A 27,766-nucleotide genomic window follows, 5' to 3' on the forward strand; every position below is an offset into this window, starting at 1 on the left:
ATATACTAGAGAAGCAACTTATTCAACAACTAGAATATAAACCATTGGAGCAAGAAGGAAAAGTAGATAATTCCAACTACTACAAATATCATCAAATCATCAATCACACAATAGAGAAATGTTTTGTGCTGAAATAGCTAATTCTATGGTTGGCTCATGCTTGTTTTAATATGTGCATACAATTGTTCATGGATATGTTCTATTAAGTTCTAAGTGAATGACTTATGAGGAAACTAGACTAGGATGAGATGTGGTAAAAGAAACAAATTCTATATATGTGTTGCTAAACTTCTCATAATTTACGTGTAATACAAGTTTTTCTCTCTATCGTCTAAGTGTAAGCGAAGAGCGGTTTCCTGGAAAGTCCAAGGTCAAGCACAGAAAATTAAAGTTCCTATTAAACCTATCGCGCAACTAAACCTATGTTGTATATTCTATATAGTCTGAATATGAACAATATACTTCTACCTTAACTATATACACTAAGATGTATTTGGCGGTGCAAGGTAATCATAGCAATAGATAATGAGGTCAAGTTGCAGGCACAAGATGAAGGAATATTTAATTAACTGATCGTAACGTATTGTGTATTAATATTTTGAGGTGATACAAAGCATCTATTAACTTCAGAATTAAGGCAAGCATCCTTTCAACACCTTACCATACTTGCTCGCTTCTTGGGATTCAAATATTTAAAGTTAAGGTATGATTTGCATCTGATTAGTTTGTTTACATTTCAAGTAATTTATCCTAATTTAAGGTGAGTAACCTTTCGGTGCTTTCACCACACATGTTAACGTTTTTGCAATGTCACACCTCGCCTCACATGCGTTCTTACTTGCCATGCGAGACGCTGTATAACTTGAGTATTCGGACACATTTAAACATCAAAACACTCAACTTGAGGTCCTTTAGCTTTACTTAATCGCCTAGTTTCTTAAACTTAACTAAAATGATATACTTTAGGCTATAAGAATAATTAACATGAAGGGGATAATGAATAACTCATTTATTAAACTTTACTAAGCGTTTTACAAAAGCTTTACAAGATTACATAAACACAACTCTTAAGACTTAGAAAGTAAAACGCCTAATAGTTCTTTTCGCCTAGCAAGCCCTTCATCCTTTTCCTTACTTGGTCTTAACACATGAAACCTGGAAGGTAATCTTTAAAACGTAAGTCTAAAAGACTCCATGCGCTAGGTTTTATGAAAACCTTTTCGCAAACTGCCTTTCGTAAACATTATTTTGCCAAACATATCATTTTGCATAAATACATCTTTTCATATTAATATAATAAATCAGATAAATAATTTCACAATAACACACATTAGTCAACAATCATTCCTTTTGCCAATGACCTAAATCATTATTCTATGCAAAGACTCATCATCTCAAGTTTAAACTACTGAGATGGCCTTCTCATTATCAACATCCAATAATATCCTGATTCATTTCTTGTTGCTCGGGCCGAGATACAATGTACATCTTTTATGATGGAAAATGTAGACATGCGCAACAAAATTATGATCAAATTTTTACTCTGATTGCAACTTAAACACTTTAGTGATTAACATGCATTACAATCCTTAAATGAAACCAAATAGGGTTAATAGAAAAACTCACTTTTGATGTTTTTCTTTTCTTGTAATCTCCTCACGTGCTTTTAACGATCTCCTCACGAAATTGAAGCCGGAACTACCACTAGCGTTGACTAGCTATTCTCCAAATTTAGAATAGAGTTGTGAGACTAAAAAATGGTGGAGGAAATAGAGATATCTGATATCCTTTGGAGGAACCTAACCTTTAGGTTTCTTTTTTCGTTTTAATTTTGTTTTAATTTTTTTGATGTTCCAAACTTCAAATGAAAAGAGTTCTTGGTTTTATTTTGTAATTCTCAATTACAAAATTAATTTTCAATTTTTAAATCTAAGAGTCATTTCACCTTTGCTTAAAACTTGTTTACAAGCAAACTTATGAGCTAGCGGTTTCTCTCTCTTAAATCACATTTAAATCACATTTAAACATGAAACTCTATCTTAAGTTATAACTGATGACTATGTCAGATATATTTGTCGGTTTCTCTCTCTTTACCTAATTCGAACAATTCGAATTATTCCATCATAATATTCTAAGTTGATTTCTTATGAGCTAGCGGAGGATCCTTATGGACCTATAGATCATGGGCTCCAACGATCCGAGATTAACTGGCTAAACTCTTTAGACCGAGTTAATAAACCTTCGTTAACTAACGGGTCATTCCACTAAAGTCCTGTAGTTGCACTCCTCTCATTATAGATATATTTGTGTTCATGTGATATGACCATGATAAGTAAGTTAATCATTCACAGGTTGTTTATAATCTCAGTTGGGTCAAAGTACCGTTTTACCGTCGAGATTATATCTTTTCTCCTTAAGTCCCACCGATCCACTATTGAACAATTAGTTTAAGGTCCAACGTTTAAACCGAATCCTTCTTAGGCCAATGAGAGGGTGGGACCCCTTGTTCAAGACTTGGATTCAGTCCTTAAGGGAACAATCTATCTACTAACCCTAGAGTGGGTAGGAGTGAATTTCGTCTTGCACCCTATGTCCCTAGCTATCCACCCAATCTTACCCCAAAATGAGAGGCTTATTGGGCCAGTGCCATTGAGCTGCCCTCACCTATGCATATATAAGAATAAGTTCGTGTGAACAGAAGTTCATAGTTAGCTCAAGATTAAGATTAAGTTATATTGGATATCTATAAACAAAATAGTCAGTTTTATTAAAGTCAACGGTGTTATAACCTAAAAGCGACTATTTCTATGGTTCCAGTCTTATGTAAACTCTTTACATAGGATGCCCCCATTTTCATGACTTTACATGAACGATTCATGATCACATCGTTTATACTAACTATAAAGCGGGTCATATCCATAGTGTCCATAGACTCCCCAGAACAAGGTGTCCAACTATATTCCTATACTATAGACTATTTAGGCTATATACTCGAACTTGATCCACATTTATGTCTCTACATACAGTTCAAGTTTACTCAATAATAGACTTGGGACATTTTTTTATTGTCTTTAAGATTATAATATCAATAACGATTTTATTGAATAAAATATTATTATAAACTGTGAGTTTTAGGACATAAATTCCAACATTTTATACAATTTCTTGCCTCATGTCACAATGCACATCTTTTATGCATGGCTACCTTTATTCTTTATGTGCATATAACAATTAGCTCATTTATAGGAAGTAGACTAATGGTTTGAACAACATTTCATAAACATTGATACATGTAAAACATACTTCAAAACATAGCATAAGCTTTCCATAGTAATCTCTTGAAAACATTCGTATTGAAATAAGTATTTCAAACCAATAAACACTTTATTAAGAAGGCTTGAAATCATGTAAATCACTTTGAAGAAACATTCCAAAACATTCCCAAAACATTCCCAAAACATAGCTACGGTTTTTTGTTATACGACTGACGCTGAAGCGTGGTTAAATCTGTTAGAGAAGTGTTTAAAAGTGATGGACTGTCCCGAAGAGAAGAAAGTCAAGTTAGCAACTTTCCTACTGTAAAAGGAAGCAAAAGGATGGCAAATTTCAATTAAAGCTAGAAGAAGAGATACAAATACCATGAGTTTGATAGTTCGAGGACTATTTGAAGATAAATATTATTCCAAGGTCTATTGTGAAACAAAGAGGGATGAATTCCTAAGATTAAGATAAAATTCACTGTCAGTGGCTGAGTACAAAAGAAGGTTATAACAAAACTCTCTTGATATGTTGAACCAATTGTGGCATCCGAAAGTGATAGATGCCAACAATTCGAGAAAGGACATAGGCAAGAAATTCAGACTCCAGTAACAACAACATCAAAGTGGGAGGATTTTTCACAGTTTGTTGAAACTACTTTAAGAGTGGAACAAAGTTTATCATCAAGAAAGTTTGATGGTACGGATTACCAAACTGATTAGAAAATAAGCTATCAAGAAAGGAATCAAGAAACTAAAAAGAGCTTTAGACTTGAAATATCGAAAGGAAATAATTTTAAGAATGGATTCAAGAAAGGAAACTCGTTCCAGTCTCTAAACTTATAAAACAGTTATCAGAGGTCGATTGCAAGCAACAATAATAAACATGTTTGTGGAGAATGTAATTAGTACCATCTTGGACAATGTCTCAAAGGAGGAGACATTTGCTTTCGATGTAAGCAATCAGAACATTTTGCGAAAAATTTTCCTTTGATGAATAGAAGTCAACCAAGTGATCAAGGTACTATCTCTTTATCTGTAAATCAACCAAAAATAACTCCGAGAGGAGAAGGAACTAGCAAATATGAAATAAAAAGGAGTTATGAGAAATTAAGAACTATTGTGTTATAAGTATGTAACAAGTTCTATGTTATGTAAATAAAAGTATCATTTTATGTTTATTGCTTGATATTTAAAATTTTGAGGACAAAATTTCTTAAGGGGATAAGAATTGTGAAACTCAAAATTTCTTTAACCTTTGGAATTTGTTAAGCTTAGTCAAGGTCAAGAGAAAATGAAATTTATGGAAAAAAAGGTAAAAAATACTTGAAATTTAGATTTTAAGTTGAGGAAAAGAGCAAAGTTGAAAATTTTGACAAGTGTCAAAATTAAGTCATTAGTCGTTTGGAGGTTGTATGATGACAAAGGAAGGCTAAGAAAAACCTCCAAAAAAGCGTCATTTGGTGACAAAAGGAGGCTTGAGAACCTCCAAGCATAGACGCTTGAAATGGTTTGGGCGGCCAAAAGAAGGAAAACAATCTCTAAAGGGGTTAACTATTCCATCTTCGAAAGAAGGGGTTAAATACTGCCAGTGGTTGTGGAGATCTGTCTTCGAAAAGTTATGCAAATGTTATAAGTTTCATGTTGTGATCGTTTACTGATAAATGTCTTCAAGCTTCGATTTTATACTAAAATACTTATAAGACTTGTTTTATAAAATCGTACGTTGTTCACCAAGTCTTTCGACTTGTGCTTTCAAAAATGTTTGACCTCTTTCCAGGTATAGATTGTGGGTCTCTGTATGCTGAACTTACTGCTGGCAGGCCAACTTAGTTTTCATTATGCAAGGACATTGTTTTGTTTCAAGATAGTAATGTGATTGTTCAAATATTTTGTATCTTCATGTTATGTTCATTTTCCATGATACATTTTATAAAAGATTTTAAATGGGTCACACTACAGTTTAAAGTATTTCAAGTGAAAAGACTTCTGCTATTGATTGTTTCACGTTTCCATGTCATGTGTTAGTTTAGGTTGCTCTGGAGGCGCATGGCTTCAGCTGACATCAGGTCACATCACGAGACAAGCAAACAGGTGGCTGAGATGGGGTGTGACACACATGATACACTCAATATACATTTGGTACACATGATACACATATATACATATTTATACACTTGATACATATGTTATCATAAAATATAAATGATGAAAATAGCCAAATATTGTAGACTTTTACTTTAGTGGCAATTAAGTGAATATGCGTAATGACATTTGGGTAAATAAAACAATTTGACAGTTTTGGGAAGTTGATCTTTATAAATTGTAGGGTAAAAAAATTAAAAGTGAAATACTTTTTTAAGGGGTGTGTGCATTTTAAGTCAGGAGTGAGTTATTATAGTCCTAGATTATTATAGTTGAGTTATAATAATTTGTGTTTAGAGTGTAGATTATTTTAGTTGGTTTATAATAGTATTTTTTTTGTGGTTTCTATATATTTTTATAATATATATAAATATTTTAACAAAAATTCAAAATCCTTTATCATAAATCCTAAGATATGGTATATCTATGGTATATCAAGTATATAAAGTATATAAAGTGTGTCTCGAATGTGTATACCAAATATATATCAAATCTGTCAAGTGTATTAGAATGGTGTCAAGTGTATCAAGTATATATCAAATTTCTATTGTGTGTATGAAAGTGAATATCAGTAATGTATCAAGTGTATATTAGTAATATATCAAGTCGTGTCGAAAGCATCAAGTGTATATCAAACGGTAAAGTGTATATTAGGTGTATCACATGGGTTCGACTAATTAAGTCTGTCTTATGGCAAAAAAAAAAAAAAAAAAAAATCGATGGGTATTTATGTGTTAAAAGATCTTTTTCTGACACTTTTTGGTATATATCCCGACGATTTTGGGCGTCGGGAGATCCCCTATTTCTTGTGTAGTGCTTGTGTTTTGCCATCTTCGTAAAAAAATTAGTCGTTCTTATGAGCTTAATTTTTAAAACTTATTTTGCTTGACATGTAAGAAGACCATTAAACTTTGCACATACTCTCGAACAAATCCCACGTATAATAATAAATCTCCTACGTAGCTCATAGAGATAATATCCAAAGTAGAAATGGTCATAAATAGCAAATTTTACAAAAAATTTACAACATATAGCAAAATTTTCAGATTCTGTCAATAATAGACATTGATAGACACAAATTTGCTTCTATTAGTGACATTTACAAACAGTGATAGAACTCTATTGATTTCTATCCTTGATAGAATCCAAAATTTTGCTATAACTGATAAATATTTTAATTTATTTAGCTATTTTTAAGAATGACCATAAAACTAATATATTTCTTAACTTAATATTCTAATTTTATCTAAACTTTTAAAATTTTCTTCATTTTATTTGTAAACCCACAAAATCTCTCCTTTATTTCTAAATTTTTAAATTTATTTTATCTTGATCTTTAAATTTGAAATTTCTATTTTGATTAATGCTGGCAAACACAAGAAAGAATTAAGCTCGTGACCTATTTTGAAAGCTTAGAAAAAATTATCTCATGACAAATGCTTCTAACTTTATATATATATATATATATATATTATTATTTCAATAATTGCAGGGACGTTTTCAAAAATAGCAAAATAAATTAAAATATTTACAAGCTATAATTCTATTAATGATAGTCTTCTATCACTATAGAATATCAATAACTATTAGGAATATAATTTGCTATAGGTTGTAAATATTTTCTAAAATTTGTTATTTTTGAAAATTCCTCCAAATTTTATTTGACCTCTAAACTAAGGAAGATGCTCAAAGCATTTTTTTTTCTCTAAAATAAAAAGAATAAGGTATTATTGGGTTAATAAAGAAGAGTACCACCTATTTAATAAAGGAAAATATGTACGCATATTGATAATGTCAATCCTATTATTATGGACATGTGAAACATGATAGAAAATTATGTGGGAAAAAAAAAAAGGAATAAAAAACTTTTCTCTGTCAATATATAAGAATATGGTGTACATTCAAGCAATCATCTAACTTAATCCTTCTAAAATATTGATAGCAATCTTTCCCATTTTTTCTTTTCTGATGAGTAACTCAAACTATGTAATCTCCGAGAATGTCGGAAAAAATACTCATCATCTTCCTGTTATGGTTGTCATGGTTCCTTTACCGTTGCAGGGCCATCTAAACCAGCTCCTCCACCTCTCTCGCCTACTCTCTGCCTTCAACATCCCTGTTCACTTCGTTAGCACCGCCACACACAACCGCCAAGCGCAACATCGCATTAGTGCCAAAATTAAAAACCATCTGATCCAATTTCATGACTTTGACTTACCAATATTCCCTTCTCCAAACCCCAATGCAACCCACAAATTCCCCTCCCATCTCGTCCCCATGGTAAATGAAGTGTTGGTCCACTTTCCTCGCCCTTTCGCTGCCTTTCTTTCTTCACTTTCCCAAAAAGCAAAACGACTCATTGTCATCCATGATTCCCTAATGTCATCTGTGGTTCAAGTCGTAGACTCCATTGTCAATGTCGAATCATACCTTTTCCATAGTGTTTCAGCTTTCGTTACCACTCTCCATAACTTGGAGCGTAAAGGGATTGTAGTTGGCGATGGCGACGACGACGAGGAAGAGTGTGAAAGTAGAACATTTTACAGAGAGTATGTTTTGAAGGAATTGAACACTGCTCGTTCATGGGAAAGCTGGTTTTCGGTGGAGTTTTGGGATTTAATTAAGTCACAGTTTGGTCAGCTACCAAAAAAGACATGTGGACAAATATATAACACTTGTAGAGTTATTGAAGGCTCGTCTTTGAAGTTGATTGAAAGAATTGAAAGTAAGCTTAATAACTGGGCATTAGGTCCTTTCAACCCTGTCAAAAAGTTGAAGGTACTACACACATTTCACTAATATGGTTTTTATAGATTTTCTCTATCTCTGTATACATTTCACGAATATATAATCAACCTAATAGGCTTAGGTGATCGGTTAATTATATTAAATTTATTTATATTGATACTTTCACTTTTCCTTACAAGTGGGTTTGAAGATTTATAGGATAAGTAAAAATTAGTAATAACAAGAGTGACATTATAATAGTTGACAACAAAACATGGCGGAATCTCTCTCTCGAGCAAGGTAATGAGAAGGATCCGGGTCGGACAGGGAAGAAGCCTTATGATTTACTCGACTATTCAAAAACTTATTATACTTTAATATCATATTAAATCAAAAATTAACCTAAAAGGGTTAAAAGGTTGTAATTGATTATGGTAATATTTTAATAGTTGTATTTGGTTATTTTAGAATGGGGAGAGGTCATCGTCTAAGCACAGTTGCATGTCATGGCTAGATCAACAAGAACCAAGATCAGTGATATACATCTCGTTCGGGACAACAACAACAATGGAAGACAAACAGATTAATGAAATAGCGATTGGGTTAGCAAGAAGCCACCAAAAGTTCATATGGGTCATTCGAGATGCTGATAAAGTCGATATCTTTCACGAAGATAATAATAAAAGGTCCAAGCTCCCAGAAGGTTACAATGACTTAATTGGTGATCGAGGGTTGATAATAAGAGAGTGGGCACCACAGTTGGAGATACTAAGCCACTGGGCGACTGGAGGGTTTATGACGCATTGTGGATGGAATTCGTGCTTGGAGAGCATAACAATGGGAGTGCCAATGGCAGCATGGCCAATGCACTCGGACCAGCCAAGGAACATGGTGCTTGTGACGGAGATATTGCGAGTAGGGTTGGTGGTGAAAGACTGGGAGCTAAAGGAGGAGGTGGTGTCGGCATTGACCGTGGAGGAAACGGTGAGAAGATTGATGGTGTCGGAGGATGGGGCAGAGATAAGAATGAATGCAATGAGGGTGGGGGAAGCTGTGCGACGGTCGATAGAAGATGGTGGAGATTCTCGCAAAGAGTTGGAGGCTTTTGTTAATCATATTACACGGTAGATGAAAAAGTTTTTGTTTTCATATTATTTGTTTATGATCGTTATAAAATATATCGTGTTAACTACTTAATTCAACTATCCTTCTCTCATGAAGGAGTATGCAATTTTAAAATTTTGAAGTACCCATTTCACAAATACTAAATTCTAACATCAAAGTTAACTACTTAATTCAACTATCCTTTTCCCATCAAAGATTTAGTTGATATTCTGACACAGGCAAAAGGGTATTCATTCTGTATAAATAAATAGGTAATAAAATGTCACTTATATGAGAATATAACATAAATAATAAATATTTTGACTTTGTTTAAAAATGTTTGCTTATTATTTGATCTCTCTTAGAAAACATTCATCAATCAAATACTTATATTTTCATTCACATTTCAATAAAATGATTTCAAAAGTTTACTTGGTTCAAGCACCCATTCAAACTAATTTAACTACATTGACAATGAGTTTTTAATTCCATATGTATATTATTCCTTGCTGTCATTTGCTTTCTTTTAATATCTATCTCTTGTTACTTTTCTAGTACAAAGAAGATGAGAAATATGAAACTCTTTGGTCGATAAATTGACGTGCATGTGAAAGGAAGATTAACTTTTCAAACTTCCATTATTTTTTCCTACGTATTTAAAATTTTCATAATGCTTTCTATATATTTAGTTTCTATACTTTTGAAATATTAAATTATTCCTTAAGAGATTTAGGGATCTTTTTAAAAAATATAATAAAAAGACAAAATATTTACGAGAACAAATTCGAAAGCAGAAAAAGCCAACAACCTCACAATGGAAAATACAAAAAATGCCTCATACAACCTCATGGAAAATACAAAAAATGTCTCATAATTAATTATCATTCCACACGTAATATATTTGAAAAACGATCGTTTAGATTTGATCGTTTAAATTTAGGTAGCCAAATCTAAACGATTTTTTTTCCATTTATTTTTTTTGTAGATTTGGTATATAATAGTTTATATTTGAAACACGATTGTTTAGATTTGATAATTTAAATTTGGCTGTTCAAATCTAAACAAATTTTTAAAGATTATTGGGTACACGATATTACTTAGATTTAACTATTTTTAGTACACATCGTTTAGATTTGGCAATCCAATATTCCAATGATTTTTCTTTTCAGTATCTTAAATAATCAAATTGTTACACGATCTTGTTTGTAAAAAAATTGCAAAAATGAAAAAGACATTGCAAAAGAAAGAAGATGGAAAGGAAGACAGACAAAAATATTTTTAAAAAATTGTAGAAGAAGAGGAAGAAAGACCATGAAAATAAATAAAAAAATATCGCAGAAGAAGAGGAAGAAAGACCATGAAAAAAGGATAAACATGGAATATTTAAAAAATGATCAATTGCATGAGTTTTTTTTTTTCATTTTATTACACGAGTCATAAATATTTTGTTAGTTGGTTGTATTTATGAAAATTAACCATAGATTTATTTAAATATTTTAGGAAGGTGCACAATATATTGACAAATGAAATAATATAATGGACATTTTAAAAAATAGTAAAATAAATTAAAATATTTACAAGTTATAGCAAAATTTTGGATTTTATCAATGATAGTCTTCTATCACTATATATCAATGACTATCAGTGATAGAATTTGCTATAGGTTGTAAATATTTTGTAAAATTTGCTATATTTGAAAATTTCTCTAATATAAAGTTGACCTAAATTGAAAATGTAATTTTTTTCTATCATGTTTTTTTTACTACTTTAAACAGCTGTAGGTTCTTTTCTTTATGTACCATTTTCTTCTTGTTGGAACCAAACCTTTCAATTTTAAAAAAAATAACAAAGAAATTAAAGAAAACAATAAAAGCTAAAAACACAAAAATTTACTTGTAAAACTCCCAATTTGGAAAAAAAACCACATCAAGAAAAGATATCTACTATGTGAAAAATTGTTATGACAAAGAATATAATTTTCTCTCTTCCTGTCCTAATTAGATGAACGATCTTGCAAAACGTTTAGCCACTCACACCCTTTACCCATTCTTCTAGAAAACAAAAAGAATTTAGTCAGAATTAGCACACTAAATATTAAAATGCTACTAAATGGAACTTTTGTAAAAAAAAGAGGTGGACTCTTTTCATAGACTTTGGAGTCACCCACCTTTCTACAAACTAACTGATGTGAGACAACTACACTTTTAATATTGTGATCCATAATTTCTTTCATAAAAGTATAGAGCACAGAAGCATCTCAAGATGTTTGAACATATTAAGATGCTCAAGAGGGAAGCATCGTAAGAGCTAAAATTTTGGTGTCCTTTACAACCAAGTTTCCAAATATTCTCATATTGTGGGCATCTTGCGTTTACCTTTATGTTTTCCTTATATGATGTATATGTAAGCGTGGATATGCCTACACTCATACAAATCAACCTTATTTGTTTTTTTAGGTTACAGTTACCTAAAATGACCATGAACTTTGTAATAATTTACGTAAAAAATGTCAAAATTTCATAAAGAGTTAAAAAGTACTCTACTATTAGTTTTGGATGGAAACTATGAAATTTTTCTTTAAAAAGTATCCTTGAACTATTAAAAATTTCACAAATACTCTGAGCTTAGAAAAAAGTTCAAAGGTACTCTCATTTATCCAAAATTTACACCGTTTTCTAACCAATTAAAATTTTGAGTCAAATCCACAACTTTAAACATATTTGACTAGTAACACAAAATAATAGATCACAATCACAACCAATCTCAATAGTTATTGTTAAAATTAACGAACAATTATTTGTCAAATAAAAAATTTGTTTGACTATTAATACATAGTGATATTATTATAGATCTATCAGTGTGAGATGTTTTTATTTGACTATTATTGTTTTACTATATGTTTTGAGGATAATTTATTTATTTTGAAATTTTATCATATTTTGTGCAATTTTATGTTTTAACCAAGATGCATTATGTGAAGCATTGTGAAGCCTGTCAATTCCATGCAAATTTTATACATAAACCATCAAAGTCTCTTCATCCAACAATAGCTTCATGGTCTTTTGAAGTCTAGTGACACGATCTTGTTTGACCTATCATGCTTAAGTCATTGGTTGGTCATTTTTACATCCTTACAGAGTGATTATTTTTCTAGATGGGTTGAAGTTGTACCATTAAGAGAAACAAAAAATGAAAACATCGTAGTAAATTTTGTTCGAACATACATCATTTATCGATATGGTATTTCTCATCGCATCGTGACTAGTAATGGAAGATAATTTACTAACACTTTCATGGACAAGTTGTGTGAGAAGTTTAACTTCAAATAGTATAAGTCTTCCATGTGCAATGTTGCATCAAATGGGTTGGTAGAGGCATTCAACAAAACTCAGTGCAATCTTCTAAAAACGGAGGTCTCGAAGACAAAAAGATATTTGTGAAAAAAAACTGGAGAAGAATTGTGGGCCTATTGAACTACCCATCGTACTTCTACAAGTGTTACACCCTATTCTTTGGTTTACGGAGTAGAAGCAGTTCTTCCACTAGAGAGAGAAATTTCATCCTTGAGAATGGCAATTCAAGAGGTGCTAACTACTGAGGACAATGCTAAATTACGCCTTTAAGAGTTAGAAGCACTTGATGAAAAGAGAACAAGAAGCTCAACATGCACTAAAATGTTATCAAGCATGAATGTCTAAGGCTTTTGACAAACATGTAAAGCTTGGTTATTTTAGGTTGATGATTTAGTGCTTGTAGTAAGAAAACCTATCATCATGACAAGACATGGAGAATAAGTTCACACCTAAATGGGACGGACCTATATCATCAAAGAAGTTTTAAAAAATGGGGCATACAAAATCATTGATCAAGATGGATTAAGAATTGGTCAAATTGTTTGTTGGACTGTGTTTCAACTACCTTGGAGTTAATCGCTTGTGTATATTAGTGCCTGGACTTAATAGTTTCTATTTATGTTTGATATAATCGCAATACGTCACCAAGTCAAGTCCTTGCGTGTAACACACTCATTATGACTCTTTGTACCACATGTTTTATTCTAAGTGATGCTTCATCGGTCATGAGCATAGTTATGTGAAAGGCTCACAATGTACCTCTTCACCATGTAATTCTTAAGTTCTCGTTGAGCACAACTTTTTCTACTACTTGTCCAAGTGTAAGCGAAACAATAGGTTTAACTAGGTGATCTATGGTATTATTATTATTATTATTATTATTATTATTATTATTATTATTGTTATTATTACATAAATTAATACATCAAATGGATATTAAAATACTTTTATTTTAAATTGATTTTCTTTTTTTCTAAAATGATTTTAGTAAGTTAAAATTAATATTAGAAGATTTTATTTAAAACAAATTCATTTATTTTTTCCTAAAATAGTACAAATAAGATAAATGTGATATTAAATATTTTATTTAAAATAAATTGATTTATTTTTATTTCTTAAAATAATAAAAATGAGATATTATAAGATATTATGTTATTACTAATTTCTTTTTACCTTTTCTTTAAAAATAAATAAATAAAAGTTTAGTCATTATTACTAATATTAATTTTAAAGAAAAATATTGGTAGGATAAAAATAGATGGCTACAATGTTGATGTTATCAATGGAAATTATGCTTATGGTGTTTGGTCATGGAGTATTTCATGTGTTTGGATTTCAATTAAAAACGAGTACTTGTAAAATTTATGAAAATCTAATTAATTTAAAAATTGTTATAAAGAAATTACCTATTTTATAGCCATGAGCAAACGTTATAGGAACTTTTGTAAAAAAAAAAAAAAAAACTATCAAAAGGTTAATACAATAATAATAATAGGGATTATAATGGATTAAATATCATTGTTATAACATATAATTATAGCTAGAAATAATATATTATAACCTTAAAAAAATGTCATTATATGTCAAAGATAACATTTGATTTTAGATACGTAAATATATTATAGCTTTACTATAAAAACTATCAAATGGGTTTATAGCATCATATTTAAGCTATATATGTATACTCTATTATAGCGTCCATCATAGCTGTACGAGAAGGCTATAAAAAGTTTCAGACATTTAATAACATGAACTGTCAGGACTTTCGAAAAAGGCTATGAAAGATCTTATATAATATTTTTCGTTAACTATTGTAAGTATTATTTCGTGTAGTGATTAAAACTAAAGGTTAGAAAAATTTATATTTGAATATGATTCAAATTTGAATTAAATTAAATATAAGATATTTAGTTTAGTAATTAATTAATAATATAGTTTTATTTAATTAAATTAAAACTATAAGATATGAGATCGATATTCATTAAAAATGATTTGAATGGTATATTAATTAAATATGATTTAATTAATTAATTAATTAAATATTTTTTAAATTAATAAAATCACATCAATCATTCTCTCCCACTTCTTCAAGAAGAGGGAGTTATAAATACACGGAACAAAACAAGTTTTTCAACCTCAGCTATTTTGCCTCTTTGCAAATTCTCTTAAGATTCTCTCAAAAGATTTTCTTCCAATTGGATCTTACAAATAATCAATCTCATCCTAGAGGATAGGAAGATCTTTGATCGGTGGTATCACAAATTTATAGTTTTAGTAGATTAAGAGGCGTAAAACTATGTGAGTTTTTCTTTCTCTAATTTATAATTTTAAAGCATGTTTAGCCTCCTTTAGAAAATTGTTTTTGTAGCTATTGTCAATGTACGATATTTTTAAGTTTCCAATTAAATTGATCTAAGGTCTCTATAAAATCTATAAAATCTTCCACTAAATCTTCCACTGCCAAACGCTTTAACTCATTCGACAACCCTACTAACTCCCAACCCTAGAATTCAGTCGTCCGAAGAACCCTGCTGATTTTTTTGAATGCTTTGAAATCTACCGACGCATGACTTGAAGCGTCGGGAGTGCGACCACATCTCCTGAAGTGGGCAACAAAACATTGGGTGTGCTCCAATATTTTCTTACGTTTTCTTCGTTGCATCAGGAATGCCGGTATATCTTTTGACACATGAAGTTATACATCGGGAGTTGGTGGGTACCCCAATGCTCCGTGTATGGCGTCGGGATATACTATATCTTCCGACAATCTAATCCGAAGTCGGAAGAGCCAAAATTTCTTGTAGTGTGAGTAGGATACTGCTCAGCCTCACGAATATTGTACTGAATGTGAGCCATGTTCTACAAATAATACACAGATTACAAGTCAGTTCCTTGTTGACCCATCTCGTTACCGATTGTTAACGTTGCACTACCCATGGAACCATTGCAAATAACACACAGATTATAATCATGTATGCAAACGAAAAGCAACCCTAGCGGAGAAGTTTCATATAAAAATCAGACGTCTTCATGGTGAAACAAAAGAAAGGAACATATTAACCAAAAACGGTGTACTACTGATGGTCAAACGACCAGTTGGTAAACCCTACAGACGTGGCCGAATGATCCAGCACGAAGAAGGAGAAGAAACGATGAGATTCAATTGTGTTTCTTAAAAAATAATTAATGCGAAGATGGGAGAACCTCCCACTTCAGCAAAAATTTGAACTATAATGGAGGTATTCCGTAATATTGCTTTCTTATTTCAACTACAAATCATGTGTGAAAACCGTGAATTAGTATTAAATTAACCTTGTAAACTATGTAGGTAAACTTAATCAATTATGATAACATAAAAAATTGTCAAGTTCATTTTCATTATCCATCAATTAAAACTTTCATTATCGTTCTATAAACATGATTCTAAATTCCTAAAACTATCTCTCATTCAATCTTTCATTCAACTTACAAATATGTTTACAAGGTATACGCAACCTGTTTACATTCTCATGTCTAAGATGAATTTTTTAATCATACACACACCCCTATCTTCAGATGGAGCTTTAGTGATTGTTGTCAATTTCAGTTTATAACCTAGTCAATTTTGTTACCTTATTTATTAGTTACAAATCTAGATATAATTAGTTAGTCTATTCCCTTTTATGTTCTCCTGATAAACAAAAGACTTCAATTCAATCTCTTATTCTCTAAAAGCATATTGAAAGCTCATTTGGATAACTATTTCATTTTTCTAGGAAAATTAAACCTTTTTTTGTATGCTTACGATTGTATCCACCCAACCAAATTCCAAAAACAAAAATAAGTTTTTTATTAAAAAGTTATTTTTTTCAAAATTTGACTTAACTATTCTAAAACACAAGTTAGAAGTAATATTATTAAAAAAATCATAATATTTATAAGCTTAAATTTCCTAAACTGTCTAAGAACAACAAAAAAAAGAAGACTTAAAATAGGAACAATTTCTTAAAATGGATTATGAATAAGAAGAGGACAAGAAAATGAAGTCCTGTGTTTTGGGAAGCATAGTAGTAGCGCTGCCGACTTATAATTATGAAATAGAGAACAATGTAGAGCCGAAATTAATAAAATCAATCACATCACTTTCCTCAAACTATTCTTGTGATGTGTTGTGTTTTGTGAACTCTTGAGATTTTTGTTTATAGTTAAAACTTCCTTCCACAAAAGAGAAAAAAAAAAGTCGGCTTCGTCGCTTTTCTTCGTTTTTTTCTCTATTCCTTTTGATTCGAAAAAGAAAATAACATTTCTTTAGATTTTGATATTCTTCATTTATTTGTAACTTGTTATGTGTTTGTACTTTGTTTTCTTTAGATTTCATTTTTCTTTCTTTATCGTCTAGTATTTTAAAAGAATCAATATCATTTTGCAAGTATTCATTGGTGTCGGCCTATTTTATACATATATAAAAAAAAAATTGAACAAAAACGTTTTGTTCCTTCATTTGAAGTATTTCATTCCAATTTTGACGAGTTCAATCTCACCTCTTCTTTTTCGGAGTTTAGTGCAAAATATCGAAGTATTTTATCAAATTCAAGTAGGTTAAAATTGTTGTTCTACTAACATGAGATGTTTTATCTTGTTAAGTCTGTGGATTATTGTACTTTGCTTGTAATATGTGTTGGTGAATTATTGTGTATTGGGTGAATTATTGTGATTTGGACAACACTTATTAATTAAAGCATATCTCAATAACCTATTGGCTTTTTTTTAGAAAGATCTTATTTTTGTCGTTATTTTCTAAAACCCTTAGTATTGGTGTCGTTGAGCCAAAATAAAATTTAATTGAATCTCACTCATTAATATTGGTTTTATTTATGGGAGAAAACTTCAAATTTGATTTGTGAAGCTAACATAATATCCAAATAACGCAGAGTATATCTTAACTGTATATCAAAATAATTGTGAGTTGAACTTTTTGCCGTTTATACAATATTAAAAGAAAAGAAAACTTTCATTTCAACTTGAGAGTAAATAGAGTTGTGGATTAATCCAATTTAGGGAGATAAGAATAAAGATTGAGGATAATAAATGTATGATTTGTAGAACAAACCGAAGTTTTGTGGTGGGGAGATCCATTGTAAGAAAAAGATTTGGATAAGTATCCTTAATAGGAAGAAATAATTTCTTTCTTTCTTCTTCTTCTTCTTTTTTTTCTTTGTTTTGGAACGCTTAGGAGATCTCTACAATTTAATTTAGTTTTCTTTAGTTTTGTTTGTTGTAGAAAACTGCTCTAGTGTGGGTCCCATTTAAAGTTTAATATTTATTTGTCTTCTTTTTGCTACTAATAATGAATTATTCATTCGGGATCTAATAGTCTATTTTGTGAAATTAACATATGAATAGATCGCAAATAATGAATTGAAATTGATTCAAATAATTATATGAGAAAAATAAGAATTTAACCAATGCAAAAATGATAAGTTTCACACAATATTTGTTGTAGAATAAACCCCAGTAAAAGAAGTTATGTAAAGTAGAGTGTGTAAGTGGATACACTTACGAAAGCTGGTGCAATAAACAAACAACTTTGATATCCTCACATATAATTTTGAACTAAAATCTATCTAGTAATATGAGCTATAAAAGCCTCAAATTCCTGACGAGACTCACCGCCTTCTTCCAGCGATTGTCGCACAACATTCCCTAATCTCTCTGCATTCCTCCTCACCTCCGCCCCTTCCTCCGACGCCATCAACTTCCTAACCACCTCCTCTACAGCATCTGCTATCACCAGTTCTTGTTGCCACTCTTTGAGTGCCACCCCGACACACAAGACCATAGTCATAAGCACTGTGTTCCTCGGCTGATCAGAGTGCATTGGCCAAGCAATTACTGGGACCCCCGTCGTTATGCTCTCCATGCATGAGTTCCAACCGCAATGCGTCATGAACCCTCCTGTCGCCCAATGACTCAGAATCTCTAATTGGGGTGCCCAATCTCTTATTACCAACCCTTGATTGCCAATTAAGTTGCTATAACCCTCTGGCAGATTTGATTTTCGAATCTCATTGACATCGAACACGTCGCCCTTGTCCGCATCTCGAAGGACCCAAATGAATTTTTGATCACTTCTTGCTAACCCAATTGCTATTTCTTTTATTTGTTCGTCTGTCATTGCTGTAGTTGTCCCAAATGAGATGTAGATCACTGATCTTGGCTCTTGTTGGTCCAGCCATGCCATGCAGCTATGGCTACAAGATGACTGTTTGTTGTTGCCCCCATTCTTGGAATAAAGGAAAAATTAAATCAATTAACAAACAAACCATCTAACAAAAAAAAAAAAAAAAACTAAATTAAATTATTCCATGTATATTTATCCTTGTCTCATTGATAATCTTTTATTAAAATGATATTTTCACAAAATCAAATTTTAATTGAGATAACCTGCTTAAGCTTTGTTCACATTTAGATTGTGTTTAATAAACATTTCATTATTTGTATTTTGTTTTTTAAAGTTAAATCTGATTTCTTATCCTGATTTGAAGATTATTAAGTACAATAATTAAAATTTTAAATATATTTAAAAGGAACAAAAATAAATAAAAACATTTTTAGTTGAAAGTTTAAGTTGAGATTAGTAAAGGATAAAAGATAAATAAGAAAATAAGAAATTGAGAGTTAGAATAAATACGTAAAGGTTTAATTTTTAAAATAATAAAATTATTTATTTTAAGTTGGGTTCAGCTATTTTTGCAATTCGAGCCAGGCACACACCCAAAAAGGCCAAAATGTGAAATATATAAAATTTTCATGGGAAACTTCGGTTGGGCCACCTAGTTTGACGGGAAAATATGGATATACACGAGGAGGAAAAAAACACTTATTTATTCACATACTCAATATTTGGATCCACCGAATATATGATTTGTATACACACACTCCCGCATTTGATCTCAAAATTAATAAGGAAAATGAGTTATTTTGAATTAGGTGTTGAAAAACCAAAACAAAACGAACCTTGGAGATTTTGAGAGGGTTGAAAGGACCCAAAGCCCAATGACGAAACTCAGGTTCAATCCTTTGAATCACCTCTAAAAACTCTCCTTCAATAACTCTACAAGTGTTATAAATTTTTCCAGCTCCCATTTTTGGGAGATGACGAAACTGAGATCCAATGAACTCCAAAAATTCTGGTGGAAAACATTGTTCCATCGATACTACATTCAGTTCTTTAGGAAAATATTGTTGGTAAGTGGGTGTTGTTATTTCACCATCTTTGTATCCGTCGTTTACAAACAGCTCTTTACGCTCCAAGCTATGAGCAACGGTGAAGGCGGATACAGAGTGAAAGCAATAGGATTCAGTGTTGGGAATGGCGTTGACATCTTGTAGGGCAGACGACATTAGTGAGTCGTGGATGACGACAAGTCGTCTCACTTTAGATGAGAGAGTGCGTAGGAAGGCAGCGAGGGGGCGTTGGAGATGGAGAGCAGCAGCAATGAATGAGGGGATGAGATGGGAAGGAAATCTATGTGATGCAGTAGGATTGGGAGGAGGAGAGGGAAATGGAGGGATATCAAAGTCGTGGAATTGAATTAATGGGTGGCTATTGTTGTCATGAACACGACGAAGTTGGACTTGGCGATTGTGGGTGGGAGTGCCAAGGAAGTGGACTGGGATGTGGAAGGTGGAGATGAGGTGGGAGAGGTGGAGTAGTTGGTTCAAGTGACCTTGTGCAGGTAAAGGAACCATAACAACCACTATAGGAAGGTCGTTTGAATTTTTAACCACTTTGTTGGACAGCATGACATGGTTTTCACTATTCATTGTATAACAAAAAGATGAGAGATAGGCTTCGCGTTTTACTCTTTTCTAAGTGTTTCAGTGTGATGATAGCAAGGAATCCAAGAACAAGTTTGTATATTTATATATATTTGCCCCCACATCAAAATTTCATTGTGTTTTCTTATGGTCCACCATGTATATTTAAATATTGAATAACTAAAATTGGCCGCGCTTCTTTTTTTTTTTTTTACTTATTATTATTATTATTTAAATTATCAATAATTCCTCGGGTAGTATCTGTTAAGAATTTTGTACAAATTTCAATTTGGGAGTCTTCTAACTCTATCAATTTATGCTCTTCATGATATTATATTTCATATTTCGTCAAACAAAAATTGTATGACACATATAATTTTATATATTAGACTATAGGGAACAATTTGGACTCTTAGATATAATTTTATTTTTAAAATCATTCTAGTAATAGTTTATTTCCTTAATTTAACAGCTGAAGAGACGTACACGTTAGAATTGAAGCATTAATGGGTTTTAATTAAGATCATCTAATTTAAACTATATAAAAGGAGCTAAGGCAAAAAACATATTCATTTCTCTTTTGCTCCTATTACTATTTTGTTATAAGGTTGTTTGATGTAATTTTATATCTAAATTATTAAATAAAATTAAACAAAAAAAAGTTACCAAACTTGTTAATTTTTTTAAAATATTTTAAATTTGTCATTTATTTTCATCATCTTTTTTCTACTTCTTTTGTAAATTTTTTTTCATCATTTGTTTCTCCTCCATTTTTTTTTAAAAATATTTTGGTTTGCCTTACTTTTTATATTCTTTCTTATATAGTTTTTCTTTTACTTTTCATTTTTAAGATAGTTTGTTTGGTGAAAAAATAGGTGAAATATTAAATAGTTAAATCTAAACGATCAAATCTACTAAATATAAACTATTCTTATCAAAAAAAATTGAAAAAATATATGTAATTTCTTTTTAAAAAATAGCAATATATTTACTCTTTTTTCTTCTTTATGTATTCACTTGAATTTTTTTTAAAGATGTGAAACTATATCTATTAGTATATATATATCTAATCTAAACTAAACTATATAAAAGAGTGTTAAGTGAAAAACACATCCGGGTGAAATATTCGTTATAAGACTATTTGGAGTAATTTTATATTTTAATTATTAAATTAATTTTTTTTAAAAAAACATCACGTAAAAGAATAAAAAAATCTTCACGAAAGAAACAAAAAAAAAAATATATATATATATATACTATTTATATCTACAAAAAATTATCTTAAAAAATCACATAGTATCCTATAATTCTACCATTATATAAATTGAAGGGGTACGAAAACAAAAAGATTCTTGATGTAAAAGTAAAAGAAAAAACTATTTTCTAAAAAAAGAACTGTACCATTGAAAATCAAACAGAGTTTTGAAAAAAAAATGACTTACTATATATCTAAATCTAAAATAGTTTATAATTGTTTCTATATTTTAGTTATCATATAACACCTACAAATTAAGTAATTTAAAAATTAAACATATGGAGGTTATAATTTGCATACATATATCTCATTAGAAAAATCTTCTCTATCATAACCAATACAAAAAAGTTAGCATTTAATTATTAACTAATTAATATAAAATAGCCTAATTTTTCAAAAATATAACCGAACACCAAAATATTTATGACATCTGTAACAAAATAAAAAAGTTCGTGGTGTTTTCATCAATTTCAGGCTCTCAAATATTGCAAGACGATTTTTTATTCTTTTTTCTTTTCTTTGTAATTTATTCATATCATCTTCATATTATACTACTTCTTCTTCCTTTTTTATTTGTTATTGTTCGTGATTTCTTCATTTTCTCTTCTAAAATTTATTCCTTATTTGATTTTTCACTTATTCAAATTTCCACTTAGTAAAAGATCTTCATCATCTCTCATATATTTTCTCTTCCAGACCTAAACGATCATCTATCAAGATCTAAATGATATTAGTATAAGATCTTGTACCAAATATAAAATATCATGGTACATGATCGTGAACCAAAATCGTTTAGATTTTGTCCACGATATCATTTATCTCTTGGTACACGATTGTGTACAAATTCTAAATGATATTGGTACAAGATCTTGTACGAAACATAAAAGATTTTTGGTACACCAATTGTGAACCAAGATTGTTTAGATTTTATACATGATCGTGTACCAATAGTTAAACAATCTTAGTTCACAATCGTTTAGAAGAAGAATGACGCGCCTATGGTCGGTGTGTTGGTACTACTTCCACGATCATATATCATTTTCTATACGATCGTGTGTTATTTCCTATACAATTGTGTATCATGATCATTTAGAAGAAGAATTACACACATGTGTGTGGTCGATTAATCGCTTGTTGACTATGACATTTTTTTGTATTTCACATCGTAGGTATGAAAACTTATTTCGTTTTCGAAATTATTTTTAAATATTTTGCCAATTTATTATATTTTTTTTTAAAAATTCCTAGAAACTATATTAGTACACAATAATATTTGAAATTAATTAGGTAAATAAAAACCAATATTATTTTAGCCATTACACCATTATTAAAATTTTATTTTGGAGACAAATATTTTGAATTAAAGATTATTAGTTTTCTCAGGACAATTAAGTTATTAGTTATATAACTATATTCACAAATTTAAATAAAAAAATTAAATAATTATACATTTTTTCAATCTATAATACCATACTTAACTTATACACATATTTTTAAAAAATTTGTTATGGTTTTATGGATATCCACGCTAACTTTATTATCATTGGAAAGATTAAATTTATTTTTCTTTCGAAAATATTGATTATTATTTTATTCTTTAATTTTTAAGATATTGGTTTTTATGGTTTTTTAATTATTTTTAAATTTTCACTTTATATTAGAGGTGTATTATTAAAATTTTATATTTAATTATTTTTTAAAACTTTACCAAACAGGTTCAACGCATTATATTAATCCATTTATGACTTGGTTTGGAACAATTACCAGGCTTGGAATTTAGAGAAGGGCGTAATTGATAATGTTACAATTAAGATTTAAATTGATATTAGTTTAAGGTTAATTTTAATTAACGTCCAACTCAGTAACATAACCTTCCGATTTCTGACTTTCATCTTAGAGTGAAAGGTTTGATCCTCATCTTCACAATCTTTGTACTATTTTAAATACACTTCGTAAATATTTTAGAAACTATAACACTTCAATCTCTTTTTAAATATGCCATAGTTTGAAAATTAACATTTAAAAATTTAAACCAAACCTACTATATTTAATAAATATTTTATTTTATTGTAATATATATAGTTCTTGGTATGAATTGAATTTACTTTTTAATAGACAAACATAAAGTTTAAAAAGTTGTTTTTAAATGGTAAAACTATGTAAAATATTTATAAATATAACAAATTTTATAGTTTATTATATTTATAAATATTTTAATTTATTTTACTATATTTAAAAAATCTCTAAAATTTTTCAAATAGGCCAATTTAAAAATATAAGTATTAAAAGTGAGATGATATTTAAAATTTTGAGGTTTAAAAAAACAAGATGAAATCAATTTGAAACTTTATGGGAGAAAGTGTGACATTTAAAAAGTCTATGGATTAAAATATTATTGTTAGTTTAAAAATAGGTTGGTTTATTGAATCTATGATTCTTAGATATATTATTACAAAATGAGACACCTCTTAGATGGTGGATGGAATGTTTAATCTTTTTCTTTTTTTTTTAGTTTAAGATTTACCTACTTCTACTAATGCAAATAAAACGGATTATTATTTTGTAAAATATTTAATTAATTCAGCCAGAATTTACTTCAACAATTTGATGGGTTTGATGTAGACTTCATAATATCGTCCCTGAAATAAATATTAGGTTAAAATATTTTTAATTACTTAATTTAGTCTTGATAATACTTTCAATAAATGAAAATTATTATAAACGAAAATGAAGGAAAAATATCAAACTTTAATTTTTTTATATATTTTATAAATAGTTTCAATATTTTACTATTCCATAAATCTTAAATTTAGTTGGATAATGTTTGGAATGATATGGAAAAATATAGAGATTGAAAAATGAGGAAATTGCTTATTTAAAAATGTGGTAAAATAAATATTATATATGAATGATTAACAATTACCACACGGAACATCCGTAAAAATGATTAATAATGTTGAAGAAGAATAAATGTTAGATAAATTAATAAATATTTAAATTTAGCCAACACAGTCCAAATCAATGTGGCATTAGTATGTTAAACAATTTTTGATATTGAAAAGATTAAACAAAATTTTAAAATTGACTATGATTATTAAATGAATGAATTTATTTATGGTTCACCATTTTTAGAGTTACATTTGCATACGATTGTAAGATGGAGGATATGGCAATTACATATGAATTATTTACATTTTCTTTCTCATCTTATGAAGGTCACCTTGTTAATTATCATTTTTGTTTTTCTTTCAAATCTTATCCATTGGCAACGTCATTTCTAACAATATATAACACTCAATCAAGATGAACAAAACTATAATATTTTGAATAGTAAGTTCTAAAAGAATGGTATATTTTTTTGTAATAATTATTATAGAAACCAAAATAATTGATTTATTTTTTTGGGGGTGCAAGATAAATGGAAACCCATATTGGTTGGATGGAAAGGGTAAATTTGAAGGTTGTGCTTTGAAAAAAGCAACATGTTATCCAGCCGTAATATTTGGGGAATAACGAAAGCTCTCTTGTGGAATACGCCGACCCTCACCTTTTCACTTCTATGATGTCACCCATATCAATCTTTTATACATGTATACAAAACATTTTTTTTTCAAATACTAAAATAAATTAAATTATTTAGAGGGCGTTTGGATTGATTTTGAAAAATAAAAGTTTGTTTAATAATACATTTTTTAAAAATACTTTTCACTAAAATGAGTTTAAAATCTAAACACATACATATTTGATTAAATGTGTTTAGTTTGTTATATACTAATAATGTTTTATTTGTACATTAAATTACCATAAAATGCTATTAACCATTATTAATTAATTTCATAACAAAATACACACATTTCAAAAATACTTTTTAAAATTAATTGCACGTTATTTTGAATTGTTAATTTTTTAAATACTTGAAACTAAATATTAATTTCATTATTATTATTATTTTAGACAATTCAATTTTAAAAGCACAAATATTTTGAAATGTAAATACATACCTACATAAAAAATTAATTGATTTCCAACAACAAAATATAAATAAGATAAGTAATGTTCTTAATTCATTTTAATTTCATGAACCGAACCATCATGTTCTTCATTGACGTTCTCATGATTTCTTTCACAGATGTTAAGGCGAAGTAGATTTGGTTGAAAGAGAAACATTTGGAAATTAAATCTCTATATTTAAATGTATATAAACACAAATTGAATAAATATTCAAAGTATTTAAAGAAAAAAGCGACCAAGTGAAAAATAGATAGTAAAAAAGAATAAAAAAATAGGGAGAAAAAATACATATTTGGAAGAAATTTCTCATTAAACACCACATAAACATTTATTCTAAAATCTAGATGATTGTATTTTTTCTAAAATGATTTATTTCATCATTTGTATTTTGGATAAAGAATACCTTAAATTTTCAAAAGTTTAAAAATTATTTTTAATTTTTTTTTAAAGTTTTAAAAAATATCTTATCTTTAGTTTTTTATGGAAATTTTTGTTTCAAAAATGTCCTTAAACTATTGAAAAGTTTCATAAATACATTGAGCTTAGAAAAAGTTAAAAAACACTCTATCCAAATTTTACACTAATTTTCTCACCAACAAAAATTTTAAGTTAAAACCATAGTTTTAAATTTATTTGACTATCAACACTTATGATAGGTCACGAACACAACCAATCTCAATAGTTATTGTTGTAATTAACGCGCAGTTAATTATCAAACAAAAAATGTATTTGATTATTACACAAAGTGGTAGTCTGATAGATCTAACAATGTTAGCACCAACAGATTTAGCATAGATCCAACTCCTCGACTCTTTGCTCCTTTTATTACAAATATAAAAAAAACAAAAATAGTACTAATTTCAAAAGTTAGTCTAATCGTAAAACTATCTTTCCGTCCATTTGGTCCAATTCAAACCCTAATTTTAATTATAATGGATATTTCTTGAAAAATTATAAGAACGGAAAATTATAAAAATAAATTTGCAATAGTAAATGAATATTTTATTGTTTTTAAATAATTAAACATGTGTATTATTTATATTATATTTATATTAATGTTATTTTGAAGTTTATTTTTTATTAATAAATTTTGGGTAATTACAACAAGTAGCAATTGTTAGATTAATTATTAAATATGTAGCAATATTTTAAAAAAGTTATAACTATAGCAAAGTTTATTGGTGATAAACTTCTATTGTTGATAAAAACTTATGATTTATGAGTGATAGACCAATATTTGCTAATGGTCTATCAGTGATAGATTCTTATCATGGATATATTTTAACAAATCTTGCTATATTTACAACTTTTTAAAAATGATGCTATATAATTAATTATTTTGAATTTAATTACTATATTTACAACTATCCTGTGTTTTTCTACGATGTAATGAAATTATCAATTCACCTCTTTTATCGATATCTAACCCGTGAAAATGTGAAAATATTAATAGATATATTGACATATCGATGTAAATTTAAACTATAGTTTTAATTTAAAATTTTGGTTTTTATTTTCGATCTTAATAAATTTGGTGTAAAAATTGAATTAATGAGACTAATTTTTAATTAATTTTTTTTAGTTTAAAGGTATTTATAGAATTTTTCGATACTTAGGCGTATTTTTTAAATGAAACATTAGCAGTTTCTATTCAAAACTAACTGTAAAGATGTTTTTGAACCATTTTCGAAAGTTTAAAGATATTTTCGAAACTTTTGAAAGTTTAAAGATACTTTGATACAAACCATAAAGTTAAAGAAGCGTTTTTGTATGTGTGTAATTTAGCCATTTTGTTATTTTGCACATGAAAACTATTGTCTTAAAATTACGTCGGTTGCAGTTAACTCAACATTCATCTTGTTAAAAGTGGGTGTGGAATGGAATGAATAGAGAAGCAAACTCACAATCAAAACGAAACCACGTGAACCAGCGGAGGTTACTCTTTTATGAAAAGAGGAAGATGAAAAATGTCTAGATATGATAAATTCAATGCAATTACTTTTCACATCTCCAGGAACAATGACATATGCTTTTAAATTAAGTTAGCAACATTGAAATAAAAAGTAGAAAAAAGAGATGGAAGAACTATTTCTTTTCTTCATGTGAGCACAGTT

At 29.2% G+C, this 27,766-nt stretch overlaps 2 protein-coding genes across 2 annotated transcripts; one reads left to right on the forward strand and one right to left on the reverse strand.

Moving 5' to 3' along the window:
• The first annotated feature begins 7,307 nt into the window (after positions 1-7,307).
• LOC101209480 (zeatin O-glucosyltransferase) lies at positions 7,308-9,391 on the forward strand. The gene is made up of 2 exons (XM_011655532.2): positions 7,308-8,180; positions 8,598-9,391. The coding sequence occupies exons 1-2, from the start codon at positions 7,371-7,373 to the stop codon at positions 9,255-9,257; spliced, it is 1,470 nt and encodes a 489-aa protein (XP_011653834.1). The 5' UTR covers positions 7,308-7,370; the 3' UTR covers positions 9,258-9,391.
• An 8,611-nt stretch (positions 9,392-18,002) lies between these two features.
• On the reverse strand, positions 18,003-20,456 carry LOC101210219 (zeatin O-xylosyltransferase). The gene is made up of 2 exons (XM_031883831.1): positions 19,583-20,456; positions 18,003-18,848 (listed from the first exon to the last, which is right to left on the reverse strand). Exons 1-2 carry the CDS (start codon positions 20,390-20,392, stop codon positions 18,186-18,188), a joined length of 1,473 nt encoding a protein of 490 aa, XP_031739691.1. The 5' UTR covers positions 20,393-20,456; the 3' UTR covers positions 18,003-18,185.
• Positions 20,457-27,766: the final 7,310 nt, after the last annotated feature.

Source organism: Cucumis sativus, chromosome 4, assembly GCF_000004075.3.
Source record: "Cucumis sativus cultivar 9930 chromosome 4, Cucumber_9930_V3, whole genome shotgun sequence".
NCBI classification, from domain to species: domain Eukaryota; kingdom Viridiplantae; phylum Streptophyta; class Magnoliopsida; order Cucurbitales; family Cucurbitaceae; genus Cucumis; species Cucumis sativus.

Coding starts and splice junctions, on each gene's coding strand:
- LOC101210219 (XM_031883831.1), bottom strand. CDS start 20,392: ATGAATAGTGAAAACCATGTCATGCTGTCCAACAAAGTGGTTAAAAAT. Junction 18,849..19,582: donor ACCCTCTCAAAATCTCCAAG/GTTCGTTTTGTT, acceptor CTTTATTCCAAG/AATGGGGGCAACAACAAACA.
- LOC101209480 (XM_011655532.2), top strand. CDS start 7,371: ATGAGTAACTCAAACTATGTAATCTCCGAGAATGTCGGAAAAAATACT. Junction 8,181..8,597: donor ACCCTGTCAAAAAGTTGAAG/GTACTACACACA, acceptor TGGTTATTTTAG/AATGGGGAGAGGTCATCGTC.